This window comes from Tamandua tetradactyla, chromosome 4 (assembly GCF_023851605.1).
Source record: "Tamandua tetradactyla isolate mTamTet1 chromosome 4, mTamTet1.pri, whole genome shotgun sequence".
In the NCBI taxonomy this organism is placed as follows: Eukaryota; Metazoa; Chordata; class Mammalia; order Pilosa; family Myrmecophagidae; genus Tamandua; species Tamandua tetradactyla.
This window is the reverse complement of record NC_135330.1, coordinates 5738892-5759111: the sequence shown is the minus strand read 5'-3', so window position 1 is coordinate 5759111 and position 20220 is coordinate 5738892. Positions and strand designations below refer to the sequence as shown.

Genomic DNA, 20220 nt, shown 5'->3' with positions numbered 1-20220 from the left:
TCTCCAGTATCTTAGAGCAACTAGAAGCAGAAACCTAAAATTGTGGAATCGTAACCCATATCAAACTCTGAAATATGTTCTACAACTAATTGTGGGGCTGTGTTTTGAAATTTATTGCTTTTTTGTATATATGTTATTTTTCACACAAAAAAAGTCAGTGGTGATGATAAAAAAATACTTAAGCATTCTAGCCTCCTATATTCTGGAGCAGCTAGAAGAGAAAAATCTGAGATGATGGTATGGTAGCTCATGACAAACTCTGGGATCTGTGCTGTGACTGCTTGTTGAAGAGTGCTTTGAAAACTATTGCTTTTTTATTTCTTTGCTTTGTATGTATGTTATAGTATCCAATAAAAAAGTTAAAAAAAAAAAAAAGTCTATAGAAATGTCAAATTTAAGGCATCCGGGGAAAGATGCCTTGGTTCAAGAAGGCCAACGACATTCAACGTTTCTCTCTCAGCTGGAAAGGCACATGGTGAACATGGTGTCATTTGCTGGCTTTCTCATGGCTCTACCAAAAAGGGACTCTCTCCAAAAGGTTTCCTCTTTTAAAGGATTCCAGCAAGCAACTTCACCTTCAGTGGGTGGAGACACACCTCCATGGAAATCATCTAATCAAAAGTTACCTCTCACAATTGGGTGGGTCACATCTTCACGGAAACAATCAAAAAGCTCCCACCCAGCAATACTGAATGAGGATCAAAGAGCATGGCTTTTCTGGGATCCACCACAGATTCAGACCAGCACACAGGGCTATATCTGTCTGCACTGTGACATGCTTAGTGATCTTCTGCTGTCTTCGTGGTACGTAAATATCATGATTGATTTACTTTGGAGGTCGATTTCTTTCAGGAGTCTAAGGCCTTGTGTTTGCAGGATGGTTGTACAACAGGGAGCAGGGTACAGGGTGGGGCACTCAGTGCGGTGATTTGTTTCAGGGCAGGTATAGGCGCAGGTTGGGGATGTTATGCTGATGCCTGTGAACATGGGTGCCCAGCAGCCAGGGAGGCTATAACTGTGTGGGTGCACTGGTCTGGGGGGCGTATTTCTGGTGTGCACTGGTCTAAGGCCTGGGGCCCTTTGTGCACATGTGTAGAGCTGTGGCAACAGGTCGGCGTCATGCTTTCATGGACTGGGGGCAGATGTGACCCTGCTGCGCCAGTTGGCACTTTTTCAGAGTTGAGAAATGAGGCTGAGGGTCGTGCACATGCACAGTTCTAGGACTGCTGTAAAGTGTGGTTCCCAGAACTGAATGACATGATTGGGGGTCTGTGCACATGTGTGGGCCTAGGAGTGCTGTAAACTGATGCACTGAGCTCGGGGGTGGGAGGCAGTGGGGCAAGGTTGTGTGACACTATGGGTGGGAGGGGCAGGGGGAGCCCAGGTATGGAGGTTAGCGCCTGCAACCTTTATGCGCTGGCAACAGCCTGGAGAGAACAGGGAGGGAGAGGGAGGTAGTGCTCAGGAGGGGTGCAGAGGGGGCGGGTTGAGCTGCACTTGGGGTGGGGGTATGGGGCAGGTACCTGTACCGGAGGCTGGTGTGTGTGAGGGTGTGCCTGGAGCACAGGGAATGGGAGCAGGTGACGGAACTCAGGTGCATGAGGTGTGGGGTGAGTCGTCAGTCTTGGGGCTGCGCTGGTGAGGGTAGCACGCCCAAGGAACACGGCCTGGCTTACTTCCTAGTCCCTGGCTTCTGTCCATGCACTCCCACGGGCTCCGTGTCTCCACGCCAGACTCCAGCTTTCTGCTCTCATTCCTCGGCCTCTGCAACCAGAGCCACCCCATATGGTGCAGAAGCTCTCCCAAGTCACCCGGACTCCCAAATCGCCACCTCAGTTGCCCTCCTGTCCCTTCTCTAACTTTTCCACGAAGCAGGGTTAATCTTGAGCTACTCTATTCAGCCATCTTCCCAGAAGGCTCAAAGATAGCATTTTTACTTGTTTTTAAATGAAGCTCATAAAATTAGAAATATTTTTTCAACAGACACATACCAAAGTTGAGGGAAACGTCTGAAAAATGGAAAAAGAAAAGCCTGAGAAAGTTAATTTATATTCCTAACAGAACTATGCTAATTAATGTTTTAATTAGATAGTAATTGTTTTAGTTGGCTAATGCTGCCAGTATATAATATACCAGAAATGGGTTGGCTTTTATAAAGGGGATTTATTAAGTTACAAGTTTACAGTTCTAAGGGCATAAAAATGTCCAAACTAAGACATCCAGAGAAAGATACCTCAACTCAAGCAAGGCTAATGGCATTTGGAACACCTCTGTCAGCTGGGAAGGCATGTGGCTGGCATCTGCTGGTCCTTTGGCTTTTGGTTTCAAACAGCTCCCCCAGGAAGTCACCTAATCAAAAGGGCCCAGCTGCAATTGGGTGAGTCATACCGCAATGGAAACAACTTAATCAGAAAGATCCCACCCAAAAAAAAATAGGTCTGCCCCCACAAGATCGGATTTGGAAAAAGAACATGGCTCTTCTGGGGTACATAACAGTTTCAAATCAGCACAGTAATTTGCTCACTTTCTTTATGCCATGTTCTTCAGTCTGTGCTGTTATAGTTCTGCATATGTTGAATAACAAAAGAAACTAATTATATATTTTGCATGATCAGTACATTACAACACTAAGATCAGACTAACAATACAAATCTACCATTTCACTGCCAAATTTTAAACTCCTTGTCATCATATGAATTGTCCTTAGGAATACAAAAATGGTAGGTGAACAAAAAGGCTTTATGCTTATTTCACAGAGGATATAAACATCAATTTATAAAGAAGAAATAGAGCCTTATTTAACTAAAAGTCATGCAATTAACATGATTATAAAGCATTTCTAATAGAACAGATGAAATAACTATATTGCTGTAGTTCTATTCAGGGTTTATTGAACCACTAAAAACAACTTCAAAAACAATAAACTACAGGGCGGGCCACAGTGGCTCAGTAGGCAAGAGTTCTCGCCTGCCATGCCAGAGACCGGGATTCAATTCCCAGTGACTGCCCATGCAAAAAAAGAAAGTCTATTAAAAAAAAAAAACTACAAAGACAATACTATATAAACAAAACAAATGCAAAATATGTTTACCCTTTGGATATTGACCTAGCATTCAAACCAAACAGTTATTCTTAATTGTTATGGCATATAGGGTGGTTTGGGAAGAGAAGCTAAAAATTGTTTCCAGATTGTGGTTTATGGGCGATGTAGTTACAATGGAATTGAGGGAGAAAGACAGTCTTCCCTCACAAAAATCTGCTTTTCCTGCAGTCTCCTCCATCTCAGTTTATGGCAACTATGCCCTTCTAGTTATTCAAGCTAAAAGCCTTGGTGAACTTGCTGGGACTCCTTTTTTAAATTTTTTTTTCTCTCCACCTCATCCAAACGGCAAATAATGCCACAATCTCCTGAATCCAACTCTCTTACATTCTCTATCTCCAAGAATTCTTCCTCTTTTACCTGAATTTTTGTAAAAGTCTCCTAACCAGTTTCCTTGCTTCTGTCTTTGCCCTCTATTGCTTAATCTCGACTCAGCTGCCAAATTAACCTCTCCTCAAAGCTTTCCAGTGACTTCCAATTTCACTCTATTTTGAGTTTTATTTTAAAGTCAAGACCCTTACAATACGACCCTATATAAATTGGCCTCCATTATCTAGTTTCCCCCCTCACTGACTCAGATCCAGCTTAAGTAGGCATTTTCTGATTCATTGAGCAGTCCACTCCCACCTTAGGGGGTTTTGCCACTGCATTTCTCTTTACCTGTTTGGGCTCAGACTGAGTTTGTACAAAGCATGAGCTGGTGCTGCTGCAAGACAAAAAAACACCAGGCACAGAAGCAGACATAGATTTTGGGACTTCACAAATAGGAGAGGTTCTCTGGTGGCAACTGGTCCAGAGGGATGGCACTCCACAAGAAGTAGGAGTGCAGGGGGCAATATGTATATGACCTTAGAACAGACATTCCATCTAGTATGAGGACATCAGGTCTCTAGTATAACCATTAAAAGGACTTAAGACCTGATGTTTTACCCAGATTAGTGTTAAAGACTAAGATACAGTCAATGCCATTTTACATTCTCCCTGCTCTGGGGTTATTATTTACTTTTCTGACCTTCATCTTTGGCTAAAGTAGGCCTGCCATGTGCCATTTAGGAGGGGCCCAGGCCCTGGGACACCACAGCCTGGAAACCTCTTTATCTAGGTTCCATGTGGCTTACTCCCTTCAGGTTTTTGCTTAATGTCCACTCCTCAGTGAATGGTTCCCTGACAACCTTATTTATACCCCTAAACCTTACATATCCCAATACTCCCAATCTCCCTTTAAACTGGTTTCATTTTTTCCTATAGAAATTATACTGATTTTGTCTATCATCTAATTGCCCTTCACTAAATTTATAAGCTCCACGAGGCTGGGGATTTTGTCTGTTCTATTCAAAGCTGTATTTCCATGGCTAGCACATAGTAGATGTTCAATAAACACTTGTTTACAGATTCTCTAGTAACCAGTGTTGAGAGGCAGATACCTACACAAGCTACCCAAACACTTTCCTCTAAGAACCACACTGAAAAATTTCTTCATGAAGGGTAAAGGTCATTCAATTTAGAAGTTTTAACTCAATCAAAAATAGTGGAATTAAATATTTTCACATGAGAAGTAGATCATAATCTTCTTTACCTCATCTATCTTAAACTTAAATGCCATAACTTTATTTCCAGAAAGAAACCATTTCTAAATACCTCCTAAGAGAAAACAAAGGAATATTCAGAGAGATTACCACCGCCGCCACCACCACCCCCTGACATATATGCAGTCTTCCTTCAAAAACCTGGTAAAATTCACACTCCTCCAACAGGAGTTACAGATGGGAAATCCATCCTTCTTCTCCTTGTCAAGGAAATGCTTTAACCCAGATTAAAGTATGCGCAAGCTATCCCCAGAAACCCATGTATAGACAGAGGGAAAATGAGAGCATATCCTAAGACATTTCAGTACCAAATGACTCTGGACCTTATACCATTTTGAGGATCCACATTTGTACTCAAGCAGGTGCATGACATTCCCAGGTTTATAGTAATCTACCCCTCCAAGGAATCAAAAAAGAGACATAGAGTTATGTGGACACAGAATGGAGAGATTGCATGTCAGATGGAAAATGTAAAGCTTTTATAAAAGTCTTAAAGATTCACAAACAGGTTTTATAATCTATTTTCTTCTTTGAAAGACAAAGATCCAAGGAGCTTAAATCATCTTTGATGCTTATCCAGGTATTCATAGTAAAATAGTCTATAAAATCAGCCACTTAGCTCTCAGTTCAGTATTCTTTTCATTCTACCATGCTACTTTTTAAATTTGATTGTTCCCCTGACCAGGAATTGAATCATTCCATAGCAGCTGAGTTTTAATTACTGTAGCACTAGGAAATAAAATGTTTAATTTTTCTATATTATTCCTAAATTAAGTTGTAGTGAGTCTGGATGTTGCTTTATGCTTTCAGTTACACAGGCATAACTCAGAGATAGAGTGGCTTCAGTTCAGACCACCACAATCAAGCAAATACCACAATAAAGTAAGTCAAATGAATTTTTTGTTTCCCAGTACATATAAAAGTTATGTTTACATTATACTGTAGTCAATAGCATTGTCTTAAAAAAAAAACAATGTATAGATCTTAATTTAAAAATACTTTATTAACTGTGGTATAGACATGCAATGGAGTATTAAATGGCTGCAAGAAGGAATGAAGTCATGAGGCCTGCAACTAAATGAATGAACCTTGAGGACGGTATATTGAGTGAAATAAGCCAGAAATGAAAAGACAAATATTATTATGTCTCACTCATACGGACTAACTATTATGTACAAACTCTGAGGATTGAATTTGAGAGCGTAGGTTATCAGGTTGGGGCCCATTGTAAAGGGTCCTAGAGTGTGAGCTCTTACAGCAGGCACATCTGTTCAGGAGTTATAACCGTTATTTCTAAATTCTGAGATATTGAGCTCTTTGTGTATAACCTGGTCATTCCCTGGAACTTTGGATATTTGTGTGACACCTGAGACATAGAGCTAGAATTCTGCAGCTATTAAAGTCAGGATTACACCATACGGCAACCATTAAGAACAGTGAAAAAGTGATCAGACTTCAAGTAGAGGTATGAATGAAGTTGTTCTGGGTAAGACTAAAGTAAAGCAGAGTAAAGAGTCAAGGATGATATTGACTGTATTTTAAAACTTCAATTTCTGTCTAAGGCCAAAGGAAGAGATGTTTATTTTGTGCAAAATATGTATTTTTGGTAGCACACTATCTAATTTAACTTGTATGGTCAGCTTATTCGAACACCATAATGACATGAAACCTTGAATAGGGAATGAGATCTTGTTGGTTTGTACAGTTGGTGGGACACCCTGGTACATCCCAGAGTAATCTGAGCAAATTAAAAAGTCCTTGCAAAATCCCCTTGAGCAACTGGGGAAAAAGTGGAAATATTAAACTTCTCCACCTAGTGAAGATATTCTCACAATCATTGCCAATTTGATGGGCCAGGCCCTCAATCTTGGGGTTTGCTCTTATGAAATTTACTCCTGCAAAGAAGAAGCTAAGCCTGTTTATGATCATGCCTAAGAGTCACCCTCAAAGAACCTCTATTGTTGCTTAGAGGTGGCCTCACTAAGCCAACTTTGCAGGTGAGATCACTGCCTTCGTCCCCTATCCCCCACTCTGACATGGGACATGACTCCCAGGGGTGGAAATCTCCCTGGCAATGTGGGACAGCACTCCAGGGGATGAACCTGGCTCTGGCATTATGGGAATGAGAAAGCCTTTTCTACCAAAAGGGGGAAAAGAAATGAAACAAAATAGTCTTGATCCAAATAGAGCCAATAGGACATTCTGGAGGTTATTCTTATGCAGTGTATAGATATCCCCTTCCAATTTTGGGTGTATTGGAATAGCTAGAGGGAAATACCTGAAATTATTGAACTGTAATCCAATAGCCTTGATTCCTAAAGATGGCTGAATAACTATAGAGCTTTTAAGGTGTGACTAAGTGATTTTGAAAACCTTGTGACTGACACTCCCTTTATTCAATGTATGGACAAATGAGTAAGAAAAAAAATAATAGGTAAGTATGGGACATCTTGGGTGTTCTTTTTCACTTTTACTTTTGAGTAATGAAAATATTCAAAAATTGTGATGGCAAATGCACAGCTATATGATGGTACAGTGAACAACTGATTATATAATTGGGATGATTATATAGTATGTGAATATATATCTCAATAAAATTGCATTTAAAAAAGGAAAAAACACTTTATTGTTGAAATATGCTAACCATCAACTGAGCCTCAGCAAATTGTAATATTTTTGCTGGTGGAAGGTGTTGCCTCGATGTTGATAGCTGCTGACTGATTAGGGTGGTGATTGCTGAAGGTTGGAATGGTTATGGCCATTTCTTAAATTATGTCAACAATGAAGACTGCCACATTGTTTGATTCTTCCTTTCATGAAAGATTTCTCTGAAGTATGCAATACTGTTTCATAGTATTTTTCCTCATGGTAGAAATTCTTTCAAAATTGAACTCACTCCTCTCAAACCCTGCTGCTGTTTTATCAATTAAGTTTACATCATATTCTAATGACAACCTTCTATGTCATTATTTTGTTATCATTTCAATAATGTTCATAATAGCTTTACCAGGAGTGATTCCATCTCAACAACAACAACAAAAATACTTTCCTTGTTCATCCCTAAGAAGCAACTCTTCATTTGTTACAGTTTTATCTTGAGATTGCTGCAATTAAGTCACATGTTCAGGATCCACTTCTAATTCTAGTTCCCTATTTCCAATGAATGCACAGATAAGTGAAGAAAAAATGACAATAAATAAACAATAGGGTATGGGAGGGTATGGGGTGTCTTGGGTATTCCTTTCCACTTTTATTCTTATTTTTACTTGTTTTTTTTGGCCCATACACCTGCGGTTACTTCCTCCACTAAAGTCTTGTACTCCTTAAAGTCATCCATGAGGACTGGAATCAACTTCTTCCAAATCCCTGTTGATGCTGATATTTTGACTTCCTCCCACGGATCATGACTGTTCTTAATGACATCTATAATGGTGAATTCTTTCCAGAGGTTTTCAATTTACTTTTCCTAGATTCATCAGAGGAATCACTATCTATGGCAGCTATAGTCTTTCAAAATGTGTTTCTTAAATAACGAGACATTGAAAGTCAAAATTACTCCCTGATCCATGGGCTGCAGGATGGATGTCGTGTTAGCAGGTATGAAAATAACATTAATCTGATTGCACACTCCATCAGAGCTCCTGGGTAACCAGGTGCATTGTCAGTGAGCAGTAATATTTTGAAAGAACCTTTTTTTCTGAGCAGTAGTTCTCAACTGTGGGCTTAAAATATTCAGGAAACCATGCTGCAAACAGGCTTTGCTGTTCATTTACAGAGAATAAGTAGAGTAGATCTAGTGTGATTCTTGGGGTCGTATGATTTTCAAAATGGTAAATAAGCATTGGCTTCAACTTGAAGACACCAGCTGTATCAATCCTTAGCAAGGGAGTTAGGCTGTCCTCTGAAGCTTTGAAACCAGGCATTGATTTCTCCTTTCTTGCTACAAAAGTCCTAGATGGCAGCTTCTTCTAATAGAAGGCTGTTTCATCTACATTGAAAATTTGTTGTTTAGTGTAGCCACCTTCATCGATTATCTTGGTTAGATCTTCTGGATAACCTGCGATAGCTTCTACATCAACAGTTACTGTTTCACCTTGCACTTTATATTGTGGAGATGGCTTCTCAACATAAAACCTCATGAACTAGCTTCAGACTTTTCTTCAGTAGCTTCCTCACCTCCACAGAATTGAAGAGAGTGAGGGTCTTGCTCTAGATTAGGCTTCGGTTTAAGGGAACTTTGTGGCTGGCTTGATCTTCTATTCAGACCACTAAAAACTTTCTCACTATCAGCAATAAGGCCATTTCACTTTCTTATTCGTGTGTTCACTGAAGTAGCACTTTTAATTTCCTTCAAAAATTTTTCCTTTGCATTCATAACTTGGCTAACTGTTTGGTGCAAGAGGCCTAGCTTTCAGCCTTCCTTTCCAAGCTTACTTATTTTTAGTTTTGGATTCAAAGTGAGAGACAAGTGATTCTTCTTTTTACTTAAACATTTAGAGGCCATTGTAGGATTATTAGCTGGCCTAATTTCAATATTGTTGCTCTCAGGGAATAGGGCGATCCAGGGAGAGGGAGGGAGACAGGGAATGGTAGGCTGCTGGAGCAGCCAGAACACACACATTTATCAATTAAGTTTGGCATCTTACATGGGCGCAGTTCATATCGTCCCCAATTACAATAGCAACATCAAAGATCACCTATTACAGATCACTACAACAGATAACACTATGATAAAGGTGGAAACATTCACATTAAAGGATTGGCATTTTGCACTAAGGCCAAATTGTTCTTGGGTAGGAGACTACCTAACATTTGATTTCATGCTCAGAAAAAGAACTTATACAGCCACTACTGGCCAGGTGGGTGCCAATTATTTTAAATAATTCATCTGAGAACTCAGAATATCATAGAGTCATAGGAAAGAAAATCTGATGTGGCATTAGAGAGCTCCAACATTTTATTGATGCAGAAACTAAGATTCCTAGAAGGGAAGTGCTTAGGGTCACCCTGATCTCTGGTGGAAGAGCTGGGAGTGAGGTCTGGTAGCCACATCCTTTCCACCAATTTCAGCACACCATCATACACAAGGCAAGGCCACATAATGAAGGACACTGAATGCTTTGTTGTGGTGGCCAATCTAGTTGTGAGTGAGCAAGTTTTCATGAGAATTATGAACCGTAGTTTTTGTCTCCTAATAATACATTAAGCGATTTTACTTAACATAAATATACTGAGCACCATGTATGTGAAAATCAGAGGCAATGGGGGTGCAGAGAGGCAGAGATTGGGTACAAAGATAATTAATGGGGTTCCGGCCCTCCTAGGAACACCCAGGCAAGTTGGGAAGACAGACACTTTGCAAGAGTACAAGGGAGCATCTGAAAGGAAGAGGTAGGAGTGAGCATCAAGAAGGACTTTAGAATTAAAGTAGAAATCAGAATGAAGACATTAAGTTGGAGCTTTTGTGACAGCGGGAATGGGCAACTTTAAAACTCTCATCTATCAGTTTTTTAATTAGTAGTTTAGAGTCCTTATAAGTCACAACCAGATAGACACATACTGGCTGATCACCCACAATCATTACACTAAATGCTCAAGTGAGGAAGTGATTTAAGGAGAGGAGAGAATAGAGTAAAAAGATTTGCAGAATGGGTAGAGTTGATGCAGGAAGGTTTCCTGGAGAAAGACAGCCATTTGCTGCAATCTTGAGAAAAGGGAAGATGCTATTCAGTTGGTATAAAGAATCCACATTTGATCTTCTGAGAATCAGGCCCAACCAAGTTAAGCCTAAAGCTTCTTTATTTTTCCTGCCTTGGAGAGAGGGTGTGGACCAGGTACAAAGAGAGTGGTCACCATGAAAGTTTTGACAGGAGGGGCCTGAATTAAGGAGGAGAAGAGCATGCTCTCCATTCTATTCCTGATCACACCTTCCATGGGTCTAGCTATATTTGCAAAATGGGGAAGATAACAAGAAGGGGACAACCCAGTCTGGGAAAGCAGACTGGATCATAAGACATTATGCACAGCAGTAACAAGTATTTGTATAACATGACTCTGACTCTCTTCTGCCAAGAGGGATTTTAGAATACAAAAAGAAACCACCATTTGAGGAAGGGAGTTTCCAGAGGGAAACTGTGCTGGCTTGAAATTGTTATGTACCCAGAAAAGCCTTGTTCTCCTAATCTTGATTCAATATTGCAGGGTGGGATCTTTTGATTAGGTTGTTTCTATGGAGATGTTATGTATGCAGTTGGGTGTGACCCTTTGATTAGACTGTTTCCTGGGAGATTTAATCCACTCATTTGTGGGTGTGACTTTGAACTAGATGGGGATGTGATTCCATTCATTTAAGGTGTGTCTTGATTAGTTTACTGGAGCTTTTAAAAGGGGAAATGTTTTGGGGAAAGCTCAGAAGTGACATAGATGCAGACAGACATTTGAAGATGCTTGGAGTGCAGATGGAGATGTTTGGAGATCGAGAAAGAAATAGCCTGGGTGCTAAACAATGACTCACAGAAATATTCAAAACCTGAAGAGAAGAAATCTCTAGCCCTGGAAAATGCTAAGCTAAGAGATGGAACCCAGTGTTTTGCACAAGAGCAGCTAAGTGTGGACCCACAAATGCTTAGAAAAGAAGCCACTGGTATCAGGAGCTGGAAGCAATGGAACCAGGAACAAGGATCAACAGATGCCAGCCACCTGCCTTTCCATGTGACAGACATTGGCCTTTCTTTGGAGTCAGTATGTATTTCTCTGGATGCCTTAGTCAGGATATTTTTATAGCCTTAGAATTGTAAACTTATAACTTAATAAATCTCCTTTAAAAAAAAAAGGTGGAAATATTGTAAAAACTACCAAAATGTGAGGCAGAGACAGGAAGTGAGCACAGGCTGTTGGAAAAAATAGTGCCAAGAGACTTACTTTCCATAAACCTTCACTTTTTAAAAAACACAGTATCTGCAAAGTGCAATAAAGCAAAGTACAATAAAATGTGGTTTGCTTGTAACTGGAAATTAAAGGCGGGGAGCAAATTCAGTATCAATTGTATATATTCTGCCATGAACAGAGGAAACTGTAATTTGCAGTATAATATTCTGGGTAAAAGTATAGATTCTATTGTTCACACCTCTGGGTTCAAATCCCAGTTTTGTCACTTATTAGCTATTGATCCTGGAAAAGCTTCTAAATTTCTGTGAGCTTTAATTTTTCCTAGTTTTCAAAAAGAGAGTGTCAGTACTATTTATGTCATTGAGTTGTTGTCAGAGTAATGCATGAAAAGTACTTAGCACATGGCATATATATTATATATATAGACACTATATATATATATATAGACACTATATATATGTATATATATATAGACATATCTACTCTCAATGATTGCAATCAAACATGAATTAGAAGCTATGATCAGATTCCCACCCTGCAATCTTTAGATATGGCTTTATATTTGTTAAACTAATCTCCCAGATTAGGATGTTTGCTGGTTTCAACCTTATAGCAATTACTTTTATCCTGTCTTTAAGAAATGAGAAAATTGTAAAGTAGTCGATACACGCAACAACTCAATAAGATTTTTTTAAAAGGTTAAAATCAACATTAAACAAACATTTTATAATGATATTTTGCCAAAACAATGCACTCTCCCTCATTCATCGAGGTCACCAGGACCCTGTTGTTGGTACTTCCTCAGTGGGCCAAGGGCGCCCTCTGCCAGTGCTGGAAAATTCTAAATCAAATTGAATACTTAAAAAGCTGATGCTTCAATTCTTAATTAACAGCTCTATGAAATCGACCTTACCGCTGGCAGACAATCAGAAAAAAAACAAATGCCATATCTTTGGCACAAGAGTGCCAGAATTGATTTTTTCTGACTACAGTTTTGATACACCCCATTAATGTATTCTGATGTTGAGTCTACAGTGTTTAAAAAGCCCATATTTTCTCCAGAATTAGTTCATTTTACTCAAATAATTCATTGGCATGAATACTATGGAGATTTGAAGTCGTATGTACCCCAGAAAACATGTCTTAAATCTAATCCTTCCTGTGGGTATGAACTTTTGATGAGGTTACTTCAGTTCAAGTGTGACCCACATCATTCAGGATGGGTCCTAATCCTACTGCTGGAATCCTTTATAAATGGAATGGGGAGAGAGAGAGAGAGAAGAGAGAAGCTGAAAGAAACAAAATTCGAAAGAGAAGGGAGAGACCAGCAGACATTGCCATGTACCTTGCCAAATGGCAGAGGAGCCAAGAATCACTAGCAGCCAGTTTTGGGGAAGAAACCATCACTTTGATGATGCCTTGATTTAGACATTTTCACAGGCTCAAAATTGCAAGCTTGTGAGCAAATAAATTGCTATTTGTGTTAGTTTGTTAAGCTGCCAGGATGCAATATACCAAAAATGGAACAGCTTTTCAAAAGGGGATTTAATAGTTACAAATTTACAGTTCTAGTGCCAAGAAAAGTGTCTAAGCTAAGGCAGCAACAAGAGGTTCTTCACTCAAGAAAGGCTGATGCTGTCTGGAACACCTCTGTCAGCTAGGAATGCATATGGCTGGCCCTTAAGCATTATGCATAAGGTGCTGGTCCCTTGCACCTTAGCTCCACTGCTTTCAGATGGGGGTTCCTCACTTCACATCTCTGGATCTTCACTTAGCTCCCCAGGACACAACTCTGGGTTCTGGCTTGCTTAGCGTTTCATGTGAAGGCACGTGGCATTATCTTCTGGGCCCTGCATCTCCAAACGCCTAGGTCTCACGCTAGCTCTGTCAGCTCTGAAGCAACTGCTCCCCAAGCACCTACATCTCTGAAGTTTCTCCAAAATGTTTCCCCTTTAAAAGAACTCTAATAAAACTTACAAAGACCCACCTTGAATGGGTGGAGTCACATCTCCATCTAATCAAAAGGCCACACTCACAATTGGGCACACCACATCTCTGTGGATATAATCTAATCAAAGTTTCCATCCTACAATATGAATCAGGATTAAAAAAAATGGCTGTCCCCACAAGATTGGATCGGGATTAAAACATGGCTTTTCTGGGGTACATAAAATAGTTTCAAACTGGCACACCATTGTTTAAGCCAACCCATTTCAAGGCATCTGCTTTAAACAGCCTGGGAAATTAAAACAGATTTGGTCCTAGGAGAGGGGTGCTGCTATTGCAAATACCAAAAATGTGGAAACAGCTTTGGAATTAGGTAATGGGTAGAGGCTAGAAGGATTGTCAGGCTTAGACTGCTTTGAAGAGATTGATGGTAGAGATATAGATGCTAAAGTTATTTCCGATGAGACCTTAGAAATCATTGGAAACTGGAAGAAAGGCTATCTTTAGCAGCAGAGAATTTGGCAAAATCAAGTTCTGATTTTGGATGGAAAGAGAAATTGAAAGTGATGAATCTGGATATTTAGCTGAGATTTCTAAGCTAAGTATGGAAATACAGCCTGGTTTCTCCTTGCAGCTTATAGTAAGCAAGCTAAAAGGAATGAAACCCGGAAGAGAAAGGAGAGACCAGCAGACACTGTTATGTGCCTTGCCATGTGGCAGTGGTGCCAAGGATCACTGGTAGCTGGTCTTCAGGAAGAGGGCACTGCCCTGATGATGACTTGTTTTGAATATTTTCCTGGACTCTAAACACAAGCTAAGAAATTTCCTTTGCTTAAGCTGAACCATTTCACAGTATCGCTTTAAGTGGCCTAGAAAACTAAAACACGTTCACTGATCTCTTCATTTGGTCCAGGTAAAACTCTATAGTTTAATATGCCAGTGTAGTAGTTTGCCCACTTCTATGTCCCATCAACATTAAATATTCATTGGGTATCTACTGTGTGTAGACACCACACTAGGTAAAAGGGATTAAAAAAAATGTATTTATACTTAAAGAAATGAGAGTCCAGTTTCTAAAAAAAGGATGTGTAAAAAGCAGGTGTAGCACATGGTAAAATGCCCACTGAAAACATATGCTTTTCTTGATTTGCTGCTCTCTAATGTCAAGAAAGTTATTCAAACTCTCTGAACTTCAGTTTATCTGTAATATGGAGATAATGCCTGCTCCCAAATAAACATTGCAAAGGTTAACTGAGATATGTGCAATGGTCTCAGCACATGGTAATAAAAGGTGGCTCTTATTATTTATAACTATTATTAAGAGAAGATTCCTGAATAATAATGTCTTATATTAAGAAAATACTATTTGCTTCAAGTGGAAAGATGTATGAACAAAAAATATTGTCTTATTTTCACAATATTTAATATTTTTTCTAGTGAACAAAGATAAGTAATCTTGATCAAATGCTTTGCGCAAGACAGCAATAAGCCATTTCTAAAGGAATTATTCCAGTAGAAAAAATGTTCTAATCAAGACTTCTTTAGTACAAATGAAGTTTAAAGATTTATAAGAATATGCATTTTCTGGTACATACCTCACATGGCTTGCCTGTTCTCTTGGATCTAAAATGTTAAAAATAATTTCATCACATTTTGCGGTAATCTACATATCTAATATGGAGAGCGGCCCAAAAAACAGAATCATTGACCATAAAAGGGAACTTAGCAATAATCTAGTTCACCTTTTTTTTTTTAAAGAAATAACAACTTACATATCTCCTTAACATTACAAGCACTTTTAAATTCATTTTATCATTTTATGAACTTTAATAACTCCGCAGGGAAGCATATTCAAGAGATATTTTTATATTCAATTTTTTTTTAAACTAGGAAAACATAAATAGCAAAGCTAAGCATGGCATAAAAGAATTTGCTAAAAAAAAATAATTAAAACTAGGCTAAAGACCATATGTATTATCTTACTTATTTTTCACAACAATCTGAGGTAGATGTTTTATTTCTATTTACAAATAGAGGGAACTGAGACACAGAGAGGTTGTATTACCTGCCAAAGTCATGAAGCTAAAACACAGCAGAATCAAATCCAAGCTGGGTGACTCCAGAATCTGCACCCTAAACCTTTACTATTATAGTTTATTTATGCCCTAAATAAAAAATAAGGCACTTCATATTGGCATCTGAATTTACTATCTCTTGCCTTATTAACAGAACACTTAGTTTATCCTTTATGTATGATTTATAAATCAAGAGTTCGGATTTTATCACCATTCATTTCACTCCTTAAAAATAAGTTACAGGGCGGGCCGCGGTGGCTCAGCGGGCAAAGTGCTTGCCTGCTATGCCGGAGGACCTCAGTTCGATTCCCGGCCCCACCCCATGTAACAAAAACGGAGAAACAGAATACAATAAAACAAGAAAATGTTTAAAAATGTTTCCCTTTCCTCCTTCCTTCCTTCCTTCTATCCTTCCTTCCTTCTCTCTGTCTTTCCTTTAAAAAAAAAAAAAAAAAAAAAATAAGTTACAGGAATACAAAAGAAATTCTTAATCTGGAGACATTTAAAATGGCTTACATGGTTTCTTCAAGAAGGAAGCAGGCTGCCAGACTTCAGGACCACAGCATCCCTTAAATGTATAATAACTATTTACATATTTTGCTCAAAATGTTTACATTTTATATTTTATCATTCAATGTACAAAATAATGCCACAGACACAATAGAATTTCTTGAGAAGTAGAACGAGTTGGTGAGTCTTGTTAACATAGGCATTTTCTTCCGCCCCCAAAATGTTACAGTAGGTATAGCCAAAAGGATGCAGGTTCTTCTCATATAATACTTACAGACTGACGATTGCCAAAAAGGCACAAATTTCAAGGGCAAGATTTTTCTGTCCTTGTTCTACTGGACAGAAAAAAAATGAAGAAAATGGCAAACATGCTTACAATATACTACACTACAGTTCAAATTATAGTAAGAAAAACAAAAACCAAGTGACATTGTTGGTGAATTTTCAAGAAAGGGCAATTTACAGGATTTGCAGATGTTTCATTTTTTCATTAGCATTGGTTCATTATTTTATATAACATAACAGTTTATAAGGACAGAATATTCACATAACATTAGGTTTCTCTTCTTTTTATCCATTTAAAGATTCATATTGTCACTTTAGTATATAATTTGACTTTTTTCAAAACATATCTTAAAAATAGAAAAATGTGGGCAGGCCACGGTGGCTCAGCAGGCAAGAATGCTTGCCTGCCATGCCAGAGGACCCGGGTTCAATTCCCGGTGCCTGCCCATGTAGAAAAAAAATGTCCAACAGGAAGCTTAACTTGGTGGAAAAGTTTAAAAAGAGAAAAGTACACACATTCATCATAATTTTATAAGTAACATAAACCTCTGGTACCTCAAGTGGCTTCAGGTGACCATCACAGGATTTCAAAATTGAATACTGCTGCATAAATTAATCTTAACAGCCAAATTAACGTTAACGTGCTCTTGATCTCGTTCTAAATGTATACTTCTTACAACGAAACCAAGGGATGATTGTTTTGGTAATGTTGAACATACTGACCAAACTGACCCCAACAAACACTGGTCATTATTTTGGCAGAGATATTTACAATCATTCGTCGTCATGGACTTCTTGCAGTTCTTGCTTGTTTTCTTTTCGATTTTACAATTCCCCAACATTAAGGTGCAGAAAATAAGCCCTCACCATCCTTTTCAAGAAATGGCACCACGGAGGGCAGACACGTGCGGTATAAACACAAATGTAGACATTTACAAGTTGAAGGCTTAAAATTCATTTCCTTCATACGTTTGGGTCGTTTCGTCAATCTACCCCTGTGAGCTGTCGCCCTCCCAAGCCGGCGAGCGCAGCCCCGCGGCCCCTCCGGCGCTCTCCGGCGTCCGGGCCCAGCCTCCCGCTGCCATCCCGAAAGGGCATCCCGCTGCTCCCGTCGGCAGGGATCGGATCAGCTTCAGAGGCTCCTCAGTCTTCGGAAAACCACTTCGAACCCGCGCGGCAGCTTTTCCCACAGACATACAGATCCCCGTGGTGAAGGCCCCAGCGAAGCCGGGGAACACGCGTTTCGGCCACCGCTTAGCAAGTGCCTAGTGTGGACTCCCAAGCCCGCCCTCCGAGACCCCAACGCCCGGGCCGGGGTCTGTGTGTGTGTGCAAGGCTCCCCTCCCCCACGGGCCCCCCTCCCCCCACTCATCCCTCCCACCTCGCTCCTCCCCTGACTCACCCCTCCCCACCGCCCCAGAACACAGAAACGAAAAACTGAGACCCCCGCCCGCATCGGGCCTGCTCAGGAGCGCGCCTCAGGCCAGGCGCCACCTCTCCACGGAATAGGACGGGCCTCGGCCCCGGCTTCCCGCCAAACACCAGGAGAATCTGAAGGCCGGGGCCTCGGGCGCTCCCAGGCAAGGAGGAGGTGGAGAGCCGCGCCCACGCATGCCGGTCCACGAGGTCTCCACCGAGTTTCCGCCTCCCGTGGACCCGCCGCGGAACCACAAGCGCCGGCTCTGCTGCCGCCCGGACGCCCGGAAGCCGAAGCGGAGCGGGGCGGAAGCCGCGGAGGCCCCGCCCTCAGGCCGGGGGCTTCGCGGAGCCAGACTAGGGGAGTCCGGAGCGCCGTGGGCCGCTGTCCGCCTGCCCGCCACCATGAACGTGGTTTTTGCTGTGAAGCAGTACATTTCCAAAATGATAGAGGACAGCGGGCCTGGCATGAAAGTGCTTCTCATGGATAAAGAGACGGTGCGTTTGCTTTCGTGTTAGTGTTTGAGAAAGAACCCTCTCTCCCAATAGTGCATCCCATTCGACTGTAGGATTTAGGGTTTGATTAAAGATTTTAAAACAAAGATCTGTTCTCTGTGGATTTTCATTCTAAACCCAGTGGGTTTTCATTCTAAACGGCTCCAATCACTGCCGAGAGACTTATTCTTGTACCCCTGGACATTCTATTGGAATCAGAAATCCTTTTCTAAATGTCTTAGCCAGGAAAGAATTAATATGTGAGACAGAATACTTGTAAAACTTTTGAGATGGTCCTATTAGTTCCAGTCAACATTGTGTGTTTAAAGCAAACTGTTGGGGAACGCGCTGAGAAGACACTTTCCTACTTGTTGGTCACAGACTTAAAGAAAACTCCTTAAGATGAAAAAATGTTTTGGAAATTTATGGATTGACTGTTCAGAGAATGCATGTGTTTTCATTCTTGTATATTATTATATGCTTTGAATGCTCAGTAAATATGTTAGCATTTACGTTATCCAGGTAAGTATAAATGAAGATACTTTAAAAAGCCTACGTTATTGCTGCTTGTTTTTATTAATCTGGGCTGCCATAAACCTAGTTAATTCATTTTGTTTGCAGACTGGTATCGTGAGTATGGTGTACACTCAATCAGAGATTCTTCAGAAGGAGGTGTACCTGTTTGAACGAATTGATTCTCAAAATCGAGAGATCATGAAACACCTGAAGGCAATTTGTTTTCTTCGCCCTACCAAGGTACTACATAAACTAAACTGCCATCTGCTCAGACAAATGCAGAATACTCTGGTCTGAAAGCATTAAGAAGGCAAAATAAATTTGTATTATGATCCTTTGTGGTATTATAAGTATCCTGATTTATTTGCATTATAGTTTTTACACTTTTTCTTTCCACATCTCACTTCACCTCTCACAGCCAATTCCTCTTCCACAGGCCTTTCAGTTTCTTGTCTGTCTCCACACTACCCTAAAAGAGACCATTGCTTTATTCCTGAGTTAATCTCCATATCTAGCACACTGTACACCATTGTCACTTTATCTTATATATAACTGTCAGTTTCTTGTGTCTTTGTCATTTTCTTTGCATCCGTGCTCATGCATCTATAATGACTCAATTTTAACTCTATGATTAAGTCTATATTTAGTAACTCAACAGTCAAAGCCCTTCTTTAGCTGGCTTACTTGCCCTTATGTATCTGTGCTTCAACTCTGCTCTTCTACAGCCCACCATGCTTCCCCCATATAATCATTCCTGCCCCCTGCTATTTGTTCTTTTTCCGTGTCTAACAGTTCTTTAGCCTTCTGCCAGTCTTTGTCCATCACCTTCTGAATCTGATTTTAGTCTCTTGAAAAATCCTTTACTAGTCCAAGCTTATTTTGTAAACTTTCTTGCTTCATATTCATATTCTTCAACTCTAATGCAACTCTTTTTACCATGATTATACGAATCTCATCATGTTACCCCTGTTTGAAATGCTTGAATGATTTCTCATTGCTTTTTTAAAATTTTGTATTCGTTGTCTATTACTTTTTTTTCACTTTAACTTTTTTTTATTGTATAATGTAACATATATACAAGGCAAAGAAAGAAAAAAGCAATAGTTTTCAAAGCACTCTTGAACAAGTAGTTATAGGACAGATCCCAGAGTTGGTCATGGGCTACCATACCATCATCTCAGATTTTTCCTTCTAGCTACTCTAGAACATTGGAGGCTAGAAGAAATAAATATTTTTTAATCATCACAATCGATTTTTTCTTCTTTTTTGTGAAAAATAGCATATAATCCAAAAACATTTCAGAGCATAGCACAACAATTAGTAATAGAATAGATTTCAGAGTTTGGTATGGGTTACAATTCCACAATTCTTGGTTTTTACTTTTAGCTGCTCTAAGATACTG

The 20220-nt window shown here is 39.9% G+C and overlaps 1 protein-coding gene and 1 long non-coding RNA gene across 3 annotated transcripts in view; one reads left to right on the top strand and one right to left on the bottom strand.

Annotated features, from left to right (window-relative positions):
• LOC143678723 (uncharacterized) overlaps nt 1-17716 on the bottom strand; it is a 48040-nt gene extending 30324 nt beyond the window's left edge. For both annotated transcript variants that reach the window (XR_013173424.1, XR_013173423.1), the window contains exons 1-3: nt 16947-17716; nt 16113-16164; nt 15117-15144 (exon numbers count right to left, since the gene is read on the bottom strand). This is a non-coding gene — a long non-coding RNA (uncharacterized LOC143678723). The remainder of the gene's footprint in view (nt 1-15116; nt 15145-16112; nt 16165-16946) is intronic.
• A 403-nt stretch (nt 17717-18119) lies between these two features.
• The window catches only part of VPS45 (vacuolar protein sorting 45 homolog), an 85592-nt gene continuing 83491 nt past the window's right edge, over nt 18120-20220 (top strand). The window contains exons 1-2 of the mRNA XM_077156170.1: nt 18120-18305; nt 18924-19058. Coding sequence (XP_077012285.1) covers nt 18213-18305; nt 18924-19058 — 228 coding nt within the window. The 5' untranslated portion in view covers nt 18120-18212. The remainder of the gene's footprint in view (nt 18306-18923; nt 19059-20220) is intronic.